At 40.3% G+C, this 14,780-nt stretch overlaps 1 protein-coding gene across 2 annotated transcripts in view; it reads right to left on the reverse strand.

Moving 5' to 3' along the window:
• The window catches only part of NTRK3 (neurotrophic receptor tyrosine kinase 3), a 517,214-nt gene that overhangs the window by 128,960 nt on the left and 373,474 nt on the right, over positions 1 to 14,780 (reverse strand). The window contains exon 13 of one of the 2 annotated variants that reach the window (XM_058156318.1): positions 10,222 to 10,819. The exons of the other annotated variant lie outside the window; for it this stretch is intronic. Within the exon in view, the coding sequence (XP_058012301.1) occupies positions 10,698 to 10,819 (122 nt within the window). The 3' untranslated portion in view covers positions 10,222 to 10,697. Of the gene's footprint in view, positions 1 to 10,221; positions 10,820 to 14,780 lie in introns of those variants that run through there. 2 annotated transcript variants of the gene reach the window in all.

Here is a 14,780-nt window from a genome sequence, read left to right on the forward strand (position 1 = left end):
GACTTCCGGTATCCGGTGGCAACGGACGTCTGGAAGGCTTCTCCTGCCTCCAGTGTCCGAATCCGGCCGCCGCCGAGGCCCTTAGGGGCCAGGTGTTCCGAAAAGGACACCTGCCGCACGGACGGCTCGCCAGGGGTCTCCCGGCCGATATACAGGACTGGGGGGACCGATGCTGGCGCGTCCTAGGCTCGGCGGGGTTCGGAGGCCACAGGCCGCGGCCATTATTTTGGTCGTCGCCTGGGCCGCTGTGCTCGGTGACACCGGGGCTTTGGATTTATAATTGCAGCAGCCTGGTGGTGAACAGGGAACGGAGAAGAATTGAGGAATGAAGAAGGAAGGGATATCGGCAAATGTGAGTGGAGTACTCCGGAGTGCGGGGGTTTTCTCCCCTGCGACTGGAAGGAGTACGGATCACTTTGGAGAGGAGAACTTAAAATAACAAGATTACGGTTTTGTGGAGCTCTGGAGAAAGAGGTGATGGAGAAATTTAGGAGGGAGGTTTGAGGCCCCCTCCTCTGGGGAACAATGGTGGCGTCCAGCTTCCGCCTTCACTATGAGAATCTTGATGACATCACTTCCCTTGACTTCCTGGTTGACTAACTGTACTCTGGACTCGTTGCTCCTGTGAGTGCCCCCTGGTGGATCCGGAGGAAATTATAAGGATACTGTGCTTGCCTGAGGATTTTAAAAATTTTTTTAAATGGCAAAAGGTCAGAGACCAACTGCTGGAGAAATGGAGAGAATTCTGGAAAAGTTATCTAATATGGACAAGAAACTGGATGAAATAAGAGCAGAAATTGTGACTATCCAAAAGGATTTAAAGGATACTCAACAAGTCTCAGCAGAAAATAAGCAGAAAGTGGAAGGTCTGGAGGGTGAGATGCGGGCAGTGCAGAAAAGAGGGGAGACGACAAGCAATGCTGTGCTTGGACTACAGATGGATAAAATGTCTTATTTTCTTAGGTTTCAAAATTTGGAAGAAGTGGACCAAGAAGACTTGAGAGATGTTGTGACTAAACTGTTGGGAGAATTTCTTGGGAGAGGTGTTGATTTTATGAATTGGGATGTGGATCGAGTTTATAGAGTTAATTCACAATATGCACGCATGCAGTTCCTAGAGAGGTTCATGTCAAATTTGTGAAAAGAGAGACGAGAGATGAAATTCTTAGAAAACATAGGAGTGGGGCACTGACTTATAGGGGCAGGGAGATAGCCATTCTGAGGCAGATTCCCAGACAGGTACGTGAAATGAGAAAGAAATATTATTTTTTATCAAGCAAATTGTACCAGAAGGAGTGGGCTTCAGATCGCTGATGCCAGAGGGATTGATGATTTTCCGGGAGGGCATTACGAAAAGAATTAGTACAATTGCGGAGGCTGCGGCCTACGTGGAGGAACACAAAGCCCTCCTGGATTTTGATGACCCAGGAATTGAAGAAGGGGAGGTTATAGACCATGGGGCGGAGGCGGCTGCCGCTGTTGCGGCCCTGGAGTTGGGTCAGGCTGAACCCAGAGTTCTGAGATCCAAAACTAGGAAGTGACAAAGATATTTGGTATTGTGTTGGTTTTCCTTATTCTCTTTCGTATGATATTCTGATTATTCTTGACCCTTCCTTATTGTGTAAGATTGAAACTTAGCTACTTCGTATCACCTGCTTGCCATATGGCTGTTGTATGTGTTTAAAATTTTGAGTAAAATTCTTATCATGTATAAGAAAAATGAAAATTTACCATACCTGATATGTATTTGCATAAAATTTTTTTTGACCAATAAAAACTTTTTATAATAACATTCCTTAATCATCCGGACACTGGGCAAAAGAGATGCAAGTTTTAAGCATGTTGGAGAACAAAATGAAAATACAAAGAAAGAACATTTTACAGTAACAGCCTTGTTAATCTCTATTACTCCACTACACAAAGTCGGAAATTCTTTCCGTTGTTTCTTTGTACAAGCTGATCCCAGAAGATGCATTTCCTCTTCAAAATCTGGTAGTAATTGTTCCTATGGTTCATTAAATCTTTGAATCAAATAATCACTTCCTTGGAACATCAGTAAATGTCAGACTAAGAAAAGCATCGGCATAGATTACTCTCCATTGCTGGAAATGCTCTATTAAACAAACAGACAAAAACCTACAAAAGAGGAATTTCTCTTTCTTCATTATTTCTAATTATACATTTGACAATCCCCCCTCCTCATCAAAACTATATTTAAGGTCTTGCTACTGGAGCTGGCATCCATATCCCTTTAAGCCCGAGTTTAATCTGAAACAGTTGAAGATGGGAGCAACGATGCGTCTCAAAATGCAAAAATATTCTGTTGATATAGTTAAAACTTTGAAAGGCTATGGTAGCCTAGGGCCGTGATGGCGAACCTATGGCATGTGTGCCACAGGTGGTACGCGTAGCCATATCAGTGGGCACGCAAGCTCAGTTCCGGCACACATGTGCATGCCGGCCAACTGATTTTCTGGCCTTCTGGGCCTACTAGAAATAGGGAAACAGGCTGTTTCCTGCCTCTGGAGGGCCTGGTGAATGGGGAAGGCCATTTTTCTCTCTCGCCTGGCTCCAGAACCTCTCTATGAGTCTGGGGAGGATGAAAACGGCCTTTCCCACACACACACCCCGGCTCTCCGGAGTCCAGAAACCACCCGTTTGCCAACTTCCTGTTGGACAGGAAGTGACTTTTTTGCTGTCCCCAGCCTCCAGAGCCTCTCTAGGAGGGCCTCCAGGGCTCTGAGATTTTTAACATGTTCTAAGCCACCATGGGCAGTTTCATTGTCAAAAGATGAAAAATAACACTTTAAATTTTGCCTTTAAAATAAATGAGACCAATTCAAGGCTGAGATGGAAGGTTCATTACATTGGGTTTTAATTAGAAGTAACAAAATATGGATGCCTTCCAAGGGGGAACCGTCTATTAGCCTGGATTTTAAAAAATGGAATTTTAGCAACAATGCAAATCCAAAGTATTTGAATTCATTTGCAGCTTGCTCCGACTGTAAGGATAAAGTTATTTGACTACTTATTACCATCAACATAATTATCAGGCATCAGAACTCAAAGAACTATATCAAATGTTAATAACATATATAGTTGAAAAGTTACCTATGGAAATGAAACTACAAACTCTCTTTCCAAGCGTGATGTCTTTACTTACTCATGTCTTACAAATATTAGGTCAAGAATTCAATTTGACCAGATGCCTAGTGAAACTCATATCCTTATTGTTGATTAAGATAATTAGCATTTACTTGGTGGTTTCTGGCATACTCCAAGTATTACACAGGCATTATAATTTTAACTACCTTATAACGTTAGTCTTTATTATTACCTCCATGCTGTAACAGGGGTCACTTATATATAGTATTGAGAAATGAACTTACCTAATGGTAATGCATACCTATCTGAATTAGACTACGAAAGCCTTCTTGTCTTTGATATATAATAATGAGAGGAAAATTGTTTGAGATGCTGAAGTTCAAGACAGAAGGGGAACAAGTCAGGCTGAACCCTGGCAGAGTAATTAGGTATGGGACATTACAATCAGTTTCCTCCACAAAACGTTGTAATCAGTGAATAAGATGAATTAATAAAAGCCACATTTGTGATCAGAATGCTAGGAACAAAACCAAGGCACATTTGCATAGCTGCATTGATCCCAAATGAACAGGCACTTAGGAGGCTAAAAAGCAGCAGTAAGGATCCTTCAATACAAGTTGGTTTAACACCTCGGAATTCTATACCTCTATTGATGTTGTGCTTCTGTAGATTTGTTCTGAGCTGCCTTCATTGTCAATTTTGATTCCTTCCCATCACTCTTGACTTACATACTGGATTTCCTGCATGACAACGTCTTACTCCTCTGGCTGCTTCGGGAGGTAGCTGAATGGGACCCATCATTCTTCCAAAATGGAAATCTGACATTCTTGCGCTTCTCTGCCTCCACAAATTTCAAGCTAAGAGGTATGTTTTTGTCCATTAAATTGCTGCATTCTGCTCCATCTGACTTGACTACAGTCATACATTCTACTTCACTTAATCTCTCCAGTCCTGATTTCCCTAAATTGATCTGGTCTACCAAAGTAAACACTCTGCGGTGCCTCAAATATGTCACTGTTAAAGGAGTGTTTTGACGAAGGGCATATGTGTTCAGCAGCGAGAGCTAAATTTCTCCAGAGAGAATTTATTTCATAATTGACATTAACTCTCCCTCCACTTGTCAGAATGACTGGATCATGTTTGATGGTGGAGAGTCATTTCAGAGGCTGTGTGGGGGTCCAAAAGGTAGCTCAATAAGGTCTTCATAATGTAAGGAAATTACTTAAGTCATCATCATCTTCAAAAAGCTGGCCCATATATCTTCCTTATCATGGTTTTTAAAACTAGTCTAATCATAGCCTCTCTAATCTAACAGGAGGTCTTTCTGTTTGAAAATATTGGCTGCCTCGTTGGTTTTTTAATTAGAGATATAGCTCAATAGATAGTGACTTTTCCTAGGTAGAAAGAAGGCCCAACATTTTCGTTCACAGAATGCACACCAAACTAGATGTCTATGGAGATTCTCAGTCATCCAGGTCATGGTTGTCCCAAAGGTGCTTTTCAAGAGGCACCTGGACTTTCCGAGCTGAAGAAGCTTCTTGGATGAGAAGTGAAACGTCTTCAAAGAAAAACCAGAAAGTCCAGTTGCCTCTTGAAAAAGCACTTTTGGGATACCAAACTATAGCTAAAGGAGAATATTTGTAGCTCAGGGTTGAAATGAGGGTTCCTTGGTATTCTCTGAGCTTGATGGTTTTCCTGCAGACATTTAATGACCCAACTAAGTAACATCATCAGCACTAGAAGGGAGTGGGGTTGGAAGGAGGAGGAGGACTGTGGGGTCCTTGGTGCTTTCTAGCTGATTGTTTTCTTCAGATGTTTCATTACTCAATCTAGGTAACATCAGCTTACCAGTAGCATGTTATAGGTATCAAGTGCTTCAGAAAGCACACAAAGGTAAGGACTAGCACTGATGTTGTCTGCCAGAAAACAACCAAACTCAGAGAGCACTAAGAACTCTGCACAGCAAACTAAAATATGTTTGATTTTGGTTTAGCAAGTTGTGAGAATCCATATGATCCCATATTCCAGGAGTAAAATCCAGCAGGTGCTAACAGGTTCTGGAGAACTGGCAGCGGAAATTTTGAGTAGTTTGAAGAACCGGCAAATACTACCTCTGGCTGGCCCCAGAGTGGGGTGGGAATGGAGATTTTGCAGTATCCTTCCCCCAGGAGTTGGACGGAATGGAGATTTCGCAGTATCCTTCCCCTGCCACACCCACCAAGCCACGCCCACAGAACTGGTCGGGAAAACATTTGGATTTCATCCCTGCCATATTCCAACTATTATTGAATGAAGTATACTTAGTGCATATCCCCATCAAGATGTTGGGTGTTCGGTTGGTACTCTGCATTTTTCCATTACCCTATGAGATTCAAGAATGCCCTTTAGGGGGCTCCTTTCTCCTGCCCAAGAAGGACAGCCTTCAACTAACACTGCTTAGAACCTTCCTGCACTTGATAATGAATGAGCTTTTTCTATTTTCACAAATTGCCCGTTACTTTAGCGGTATGATCAGATCCGCTGCTGGTTGATTACAGCCGTGCTTCACTCACACAACTCAAAGGAAAGGGTTTCCCGTAAAATCCGCTCGCACGCCTAACTTCCAGCTGTTGAATGAAATACAGAGGCACGTTTGAACCAGGCAAATGGCAAGGAATGTTTTAACTCAAGGAATGTCCTTCTTCCTAAAATGCAAACCTTTGGATTGCCAACCGCGCCCAACCAAATAAATACATGACACATTGCTGGGAAATTTATTGATCCTTTTGCCTTCCCAAGAAAAGAGTCCGTGCAGCAGTTTAATTAGAAAATAAAGTGTTTATTAAGAAACTAGACATAAAGACCTCTAGAGTCTCTGTGAAAGGGGAAATTCCCATTTTCATAGCACAAGATGATGAACATGGAGAGAAGGGGAAAATGATTTGGAATGAGGGGTTCTTATTCAATAATGAGGTAATGATTACAATAATTAAAATTGAAAACCATCTCTCTCTCTCTCTCTCTCTCTCTCTCTCTCTCTCTCTCTCTCTTCTTAAGACTCGCAACTTAAAGCCTCCAACTTCGATGGCCCAAAGCTTGCTTCGTCATTCATTTCACCCCTTTTGTTAATATATTAATTCCTTCAAATAAAGGAATTACCACCTGCTCCTCAGTTTTCCAGACTCCTTCTCCTCAGTACTTTTGCCCTAAGAAAATGGTTTAAATACACACAATGGCGGGTTATACATAAAAGAAAACAAGACACAATTGTGTAAACAGGCTGCTTTGGAGGTGGGTCAAACTTAACGTGAATAAAATAATTTTTTTTGAAACGTAGGAGCAAAGTGTGCTTCCAGTTTTTATTCAGCAGAAAAAGTAGGGCACATCTATGAAAAGTCTGGAAAACAAGGAGTTCAAATTTGATGGAAGTGAGTTCAATGGCATTCCTTACAAATAACTTCAAGACCAGGAATCTCACGTTGAATTAACTTTAGACCTAAGCTGACAACTAGCATATATATAGATATAGATATATGCAACCCTCAGCTAGTGATCTGTTACTTATATTAGTTTCCAACATAACCTGCTTTGACAAAAAAGTGACGTTACAATTTTGGTTTTCGGTTCTTATTTGAATGATTTGCCGTTTCAAACTTAAGAACCGGGTGAATTCGTGTGGCTAGTTTTCCATGTTGTTAAAGCTATCTGTGGCTTTTGCACTTGACTTGATTATTGGAGCAAGCCGGCAAGAAAATAAATGAAATGATACGTTTTATAAATAAACCTCTTCTGCAATTTGTAGAAAAAGACATTTCAGCTGGGGTTTTTTAGGCATTTTTGTGAAAGAAAACTCCGTAAAGACAAAATGCCTCTGCAGTACGCCTAACTCTTAAAGATCTTCAGTGCTTCCGTCTTCATTCATCTTACCCCAAGAGAGTAATTGATCAAGATAAGCAATTTTGGAAGCTATATAGCACTGCAGAAACATTTGGCAAATCTGATGGCTCAAATAATTCTCTGCAACAAGCTAAAAATCTAAACAAATATTTTTGGTCTAGCTTGTCTAACCACTTGTCCTTAACAACAGTTTCACACAGTTTTCAGAGCCAGTACAAATATTTGTAATTTGGAGAGGATGCTGTGGGATATTTTAAAAATGGCTGTCCCAGGGAACTTTCTTATTCCTAGATTATGAGCATGGCAGCCACTCAACATCAATTCATCAAAAGACAAAGTTGTTGTACGGTTGCTCCCAGTCACAATCCTTAATCTTACCCAAGCTGTTCCCTATTCCTTCCTCGGAGATAGGTATTCTTCCAAATAAAATTTAGCTTCGACCATAAAGCATTTTTACTTCTAAGATGGTTATTAGGCTCAGAGGATCTGGAAGCAGATAAATATTTTGCTGGCGTCTTAATACTTAATTTCACAGCATACAGGTAGTCCTCAACCGACAGCCCCAATTCAGCCCAACATTTCTGTCGTTAAGCAAGACAGATGTTAAGTAAACTTTGCTCCATTTTACAACCTTTCTTGCCACGTTTCTTAAGTGTATCACTGCGGTCGTTAAGTCAGTAACATGGGTGCTAAGTGAATCTGGCTCTCCCATTGACTTTGCTTGTCAGAAGGTCACAAAAGGGGATTCACATGACCTTGAGACACTGCAACCGTCATAAATATGAAGCCGTTGCCAAGCATCCCAATTCTGATCACATGAATATGGGGATGCTGCAAAGGTGAACAACTGTCATGTAAGTCACTTTTTTCAGTGCCATTGTGACTTTGAACGGTCACTAAATGAACTGTTGCACATCGAGGACTACCGGTACTAGATTCACCTTTATTTTCAGTGAAATAATAAAAATGATAATAGTATTAATATAAATAGTGTGGGGGGTAAGGGAGTTTGGAGCACCAAGAGAGTTGCCTTAGAATGCATTAGTGTCCATAGGAAACATATTTGCTATTCCAAGTATATCATGGGTGGAAGCTTGTTAAGGAGCAATCCAGAAAGACAGATTTTCTGACAGTGAGAATAATTACCGTATTTTTTGGAGTATAAGACACATCTTTCCCCCCCCCCCCTAAAAAAGGGTGAAAATTTGGGTGTGTCTTATACATAGAATGTAGCCCCACCCAGCGTCTGAAACCTCCGTTTGTGAGGCTGAAAAAAGGCTCTGAAACCTCCGTTTGAGAGGCTGAAAAAAGGCTCTGAAACCTCCATTTGAGAGGCTGAAAAAAGGCTCTGAAACCTCCCTTTGAGAGGCTGAAAAAAAAGCCTCTGAAACGGAGGTTTCAAAGGCTGAAAAAGCAAAGGGAGATTTCAGAGGCTGAAACAAGGCGCAGAGCTCACAATCAATGAACCTGTTGCTAAAGTTCACCTCTGGGAGCAGCTGATTGGGGATATTCCGGGAGGCCAACCCACCCCCAATCAGCTTTTTTCTTATTTTCCTCCCCAGAAACTAAAGTGCATCTTATACTCCAGTGCGTCTTATAGTCCGAAAAATACGGTAATCTATGGAACAGCTTATCTCCTGGAGTTGTGTGTACTCCATCACTGGAGGTTTTCAAAAACAGAGTGGACAACCATTTGACTAGGTGTAAGGCCTCCTGCTTTACTCCTGATGGTGTAAGGCCTCCTGCCTTGAGCAAGGGATTAGACTAGAACAGGGGTCTCCAACCTTGACAACTTTAAGACTTGTGGACTTCAACTCCCAGAATTCCTCAGCCAGCTTTGCTGGCTGAGGTATTCTGGGAGTTGAAGTCCACAAATCTTAAAGTTGCCAAGGTTGGAGACCCCTGGACTAGAAGACTTCCCTTTCAGCCTCATGATTCTATGTTCCGCATTCTAGCACTACATTTGACCAAGACTCTGAAGGAGCTTCTCTAATATTGATTGTTCCATTCTTTTCCCCCGCCGTCAGAAAATGAGAGGAGAAAAAAACCCTAACAGATATTTCTCTCCAGGATGAAGAGATCAAGGCCAGCCATTCTTCCTGCTTCCATTGCAAAGGTTTTGAGATGGAGTTAAGGTGCGAGAAAGAACATAGACGTACCTATATAGAGATCTCGGCCTAGAATCAATATTTGTATTGACGCCAGAGTCTTATTCTGATCCCCTTTCGCTTAGTTTGTATGCCTTGAGCCAACCATACGTTCGAGGGTGCATGACAGAATTACAATACATCTCTAACTTGGCGAGAAATTAATGGAAAGTGATGGAAGAGGAGGGTAAAATGAGCCAGGAAGGCAGAAGAAATGGTTCGTTTGCAGATTGGAGATGATTTAAAAAAAAAACAACAACTTGTGGATTTCTTCTACATTTTTTTTTTGTCCCTAGACTTGTTGAGATCTGCAACACCACTCCTCATCCATCCAAGGTGTGAAGTCCAGGAGCACCTTACCTCCCCACCATCCCACAAACGCACACGTCCACACGCCACTCCCATCCCCAGAGATAAAGCCATTATACAAGCAGCAGGGGGGAAAAAGGCTGGTGTACAGAAACGGAACACTGAGCTAGCCGAAGAGCAGGTCGAACGCACAAAAAGGCACATACACTCACACGCACACACACGCACACAAACAGAAGATCCTCCTACAAAAAAAATGTTTTTTTTGTATTCAAAACAAAGCCACCGATATCATCTCTCTCTCTTTCGAGGGTAAGCGTAGCAACCGAGTTTCCCCCCCCCCCTTGATTGCTTTCCATATAGGTTCTGGAGCAATAGCTTTATGACTAGATGGGATACAAGGATGGGGGAGTGGGGGGAAATAGTGGAGGCTGCCTTCCTTTTGTTTTTCTTACCAAGGGTCTTCACTCGGTTAAAATATCTTCCGAAGTTCTCATCTCTTCTTGCTTCTGGAGTATTCTCCCATATAACCTTAACTACTTGCAAGTGAGTGAGAGAGAGTGGGTGGTCTTCATCGAAGGTTGTGTGATGTCGCAAGGATTCCAAGGCAGAAAAGACCACCGCTAAAGTCGCTGGACTCGGATCAGTTGCTTGGGTCTTGTTTATTTTATTTTTTTTTAAGATCAGAAAAAAAATATATATAATAAAAATAAAAAGCAAAGTGCAACTGTTTGTGACGCATCCTTTTGAGAACCTCTTTATCTTTTTATTTCCCCCTTAAACAAAAACCACGACAACAAAATATAATTTGTTGCTCTGCTTTGCTTCCTGTTATGCCTTGTAGCAACACTGCGACCCGATGGAGGAAAAAAAAAGAACACAAGGACCAACAGAAGAAGAGGACAACGTTCCTTTGATCTGGTGGCAGGAGGGAAAAAAAAAAAGAAAGAAAGCAAAGTACACCCTTTTGTTGTTGTTGATTTTTTTCAGCAGGATGCAGACTGAGGTCCAATCCCACCTTGTGGTGGCTTTGATCTGGGTACCGACCATGCTTTTGGTAAAGTGTCCCATAACTCTCAAAGGGCACAACCAACAAACTTGACGTGGAAACAAAGAACCTTTCCAAGGAGGTGGCTTCCTTTTTTGTTTCTTTTTGATTTCACTTTTTTTTTGTCTTTCGCCTTTTTTTTGTTTTGTTTTTGCGCTGTTGATTGTGTGTGTGAGTTTTGTTTTGTTTTGTGTTTTTGTTTATTCTTTTTTTTAAAAGCCATGACGTCCTTTGCTGAAATAAACACTGACATCTTCAACATAAATGCCATGATGGTTAAGAGGATTAGAATGTCCAGGAAGGGTTATTGGATTCAACATAATTTCTCTGAAACCTAAAACAGGGGGGAAATTGGGGGAGTTTTGGGGGAGGAAGGAAACAAAAGAAAGGAGAATAAAAAAAAAAAGCAGAAGAGATAATAAAGAGTGGGAGGAAGGAAAAAAATAATCTTCTTATCACAAAACAAATATTCAGACTAGGAAGGAATAGAGAAGTACCGACATACATATAATTATCTGGAAAACAAACTAAAACAGAATAAACCACCAGACTGTTGGGTTATATTCATGTGATGCATAAGCTGGTATCTTTTTGTTTTAGATATCAGTCAAAGATATAAAATTAAATAGAATTTTAGATATAAAATCCAACGCTGTCTGGAAAGTGTTATGGAATTTCTGTTGTTGCTGTTCTTAAAGGAAACTTCACCTGTGCAAAATTTATTTGTATTCACTTATTTATTTGTAAAATTTATTGGCTGCCCATCTTACAGTAATGGAACACTGGAGGGCTTACAATATTAAAGAACTGAAGCAAAGTTGGGCAGATGTCCATTTTCCTTGCTTCATTGTTCACTTCTCTTCCATGAAAGCTGATATAATATGGTGACAAATAAGCTGCAGGATGAAGAGAATTGTGTCTGAATTGAATTCCATCTCTGCTATGATTTCGCTCAATTTGGTTTGACTTCTTCAGTAAAGACTTGAGTGACATATGACAGGGGTAAAGAAAAAATAATTTATGGAACTTTCTCTTGAGAAAAATCTACCAAGGCTTTAATACGTCCCGCTGCTTTTTAGTAGCATCAGCTCAGAACAAGATGGAATTTGGTTACTGGCCTCAGTAATAAAGATGGTAGTGGATATGGCTAAGACTCCAAAGTGACTTTCCCTCACTTTGGAAAATAGTTCATTCAGGTGGAAATGAATCAACTCTAGGAAGCAAACCCCTTGATGGATCTCATTCCTTCCCTTCCCTTCACACACACACATACCCCTAGATTGTCTCCAGAAAAACAGAAGCAGACAAGCAAGAGAACAGAATTGGAGGTACAATTGTCAGCATTGGTCTGGCCATCTTTGAGCCCATAAGAATTTAGACTCTCATGAATGAAGGCAAATATACATGTCCCAGGATAATGTTGCAGGATCCAATCTGGGTTGGTTAAGGGAACCAGAGATTCCCTTCTGAATTGGTTAAGGGAACCAGAGCCTTCTGAGCTTTTGGACTTGTGCTAGGACCCATTCTCAGGGAACTTCTCTCTCACCAAAATTTAGAAGATGAGGAGAATGGAGAGAATTTAGACTCACTGTATCAAGTGGGGGACCTGATAGCAAATTAGGAGGAACTAGAATAATGGCTTAAGATACCGAAGGATCTTGACAAACTTGAACATTGGGTGCTATCTAACAAAATTCAGTGGTGAAAAAAATAAGGTTCTACATTTAGGCAAAAAAAAGCAAAATGCACAGGTACAGCATATGTGGTACCTTGATCAATAGTAGTAACTGTGAGAGGGATCTTGGAGTTCTAGTGGACAATCATTTAAATATGAGCCAGCAGTGTGCAGCAGCTGCCAAAAAAGCCAACACGGTTCTAGGCTGCATAAACAAAGAAATAAAATCAAGATCATGTGAAGTGTTAATACCACTTTATAAGGCCTTGGTAAAGCCACACTTGGAATCTTGCATCCAGTTTTAGTCGCCATGATATAAAAAAGATGTTGAGACTCTAGGAAGAGTGCAGAGAAGAGCAACAAAGATGATTAGAGGACTGGATGCTAAAACATATGAAGAACGGTTGCAGGAACTGGGTATGTCTAGTTTAATGAAAAGAAGGACTAGGGGAGACATGATAGAAATGTTCCAATGTCTCAGGGGCTGCCACAAAGAAGAGGGAGTCAAGCTATTCTCCAAAACACCTGAGGCAGGACAAGAAGCAATGGGTGGAAAATAATCAAAGAGAGAAGCAACTTAGAACTAAGGAGAACTAAGGAGAAATTTCCTGACAGAACAATTAATCAGTGGAACAACTTGCCTCCAGAGGTTTGAATGCTCCAACACTGGAAGTTTTTAAGAAGATGTTGGATAACCATTTGTCTGAAGTGGTATAGGGTTTCCTGCCTAAGCAGGGGGTTGGACTAGAAGACCTCCAAGGTCCCTTCCAACTATTCTATTCTATTCTATTCTATTCTATTCTATTCTATTCTATTCTATTCTATTCTATTCTATTCTATTCTAACTTCAGAGACACTACTCAATAAACATATTGGTTCCACACTACACAGATGCTCTGTTCTATTGATCTGTAACCTACTGAAAGAGTTCCCAAACCTCTTGGGCCTGAATGAATTTAAACCACACAACAGAAGAGAAAAGACAGAAACAATCTTATTTAATTTATTTTTTTAAGATGGGATTTTAAAACCTCTGCAAAATACAGTTTAATTGTTAAATACAATTCAACTGCAATATTCCCTGACACGTTCTAAGGGAAGTAGAAATCTCCTCCACTTTGATTAAATTGTGTAGGATATTTGAAATGATTTCTAATTCTCGAGAATAAATTGTGGGCACGAGTATCAATGATGCAAGAGATAGCTGACTATTTATAGCTGTTCTGTACAGAAGGGAGAGTAGAAAACAGCAATTTAAAACCAATCAGGGTTTTTAATAGAGATTATTGTTTAGTTCTTGGTTTGCAGGACTGTACATAAGACATTACTTGCCACTTTTCTTCTGTTTTCATGAAGGGTTTATTTTCAATCTCCTGTTTGATGCTATCCTAGACTTCTCAGTTGTCCACAGGAGAAAATTATTGCTTGCATTAGACTTCCAGAAAACAGATGGAAGGCCACAACTGTGAATTTGGAGAATAGCCTTTATTCAGAAGAGGCTCAAGGCCTAAGTAGAATTTTTTCCCCCAGGTCCTTGCAGCTTATAACTCATATTTTTAACCACCACAATATACCAGCTTTCAACATTGTACCAAACTGATATCAATCTGGTTTGTCTTCTTCAATCTTGGGTGTTCTTGTTCTGTCTAAATTGATACAGTGCTTCCTTCCTAAAGATTATTTAAGATCTTTCAGGATATATCCAATTTGTAATTCGTTCTGAGTAGCATTTATGCACTATAACGGTTTATCTGCTGTTCTTTTGGGAACTGATTCTATTTTATTTTTTTTTTGGTCTGTACTGAATTTTGGAAATCTGGATGCTTTAGCACTTAGGAAGAAACATAAAACGGCCATAAAAATACGTGGAGGTCTAAAGCCCTTGAATTGGTCATCTAAATGAAAATATGTTTCTTACGTTATACTGTATCCTCCATCGTATAAAGTTCTTTTCAACGGATGAAGTTTAGGAAGAGATCTTTTCTAGTATTTTCCCTTGGGATTTAACAGAAGCACGATAAATATATAGAAAACATATATATATATATATATATATATATATATATATATATATATATATATATATATATATATATATATATATATATATATATATATATATATATATATATATATATGTGTATGTATGTATGTATGTATGTGTATGTATGTATGTATATGTATATGTATATCTGTGTGTGTGTCTGTGTGTCTGTGTGTTTGTTTTCTGAGGTTTTCGCGGGTGTTTGTATGTAGGTCTTTGGTTATTCGGGTTTTCTCCCACATAAAGTTGGAAGTGTCTTCAAACCCCCACTAACAGTTAAAAGGAAGAAACAGCTGCGATCACACATTTCTCCTAGAAGCACGAAGCTATAAACACCCAGCCTGAAGATGACGAGTGAGACTTCGTCGAAACTTCGCCAAGACACTTCCAATTTTACGTGGGAGAAAACCCAAAGTAAAATTGGAAGTGTCTTGGCGACGTTCGACAGTCTCATTCGTCATCTTCAGGCTGGTGTTTAACCGTGCTTCTAAGAGCAATGTGTGATCGCAGCTGTTTCTTACACAGGAGAAAACCCGAATAACCAAAGACCTACATACAAACACCCGCGAAACCTCA

Source organism: Ahaetulla prasina, chromosome 13 (genome assembly GCF_028640845.1).
Source record: "Ahaetulla prasina isolate Xishuangbanna chromosome 13, ASM2864084v1, whole genome shotgun sequence".
Taxonomy (NCBI): domain Eukaryota; kingdom Metazoa; phylum Chordata; class Lepidosauria; order Squamata; family Colubridae; genus Ahaetulla; species Ahaetulla prasina.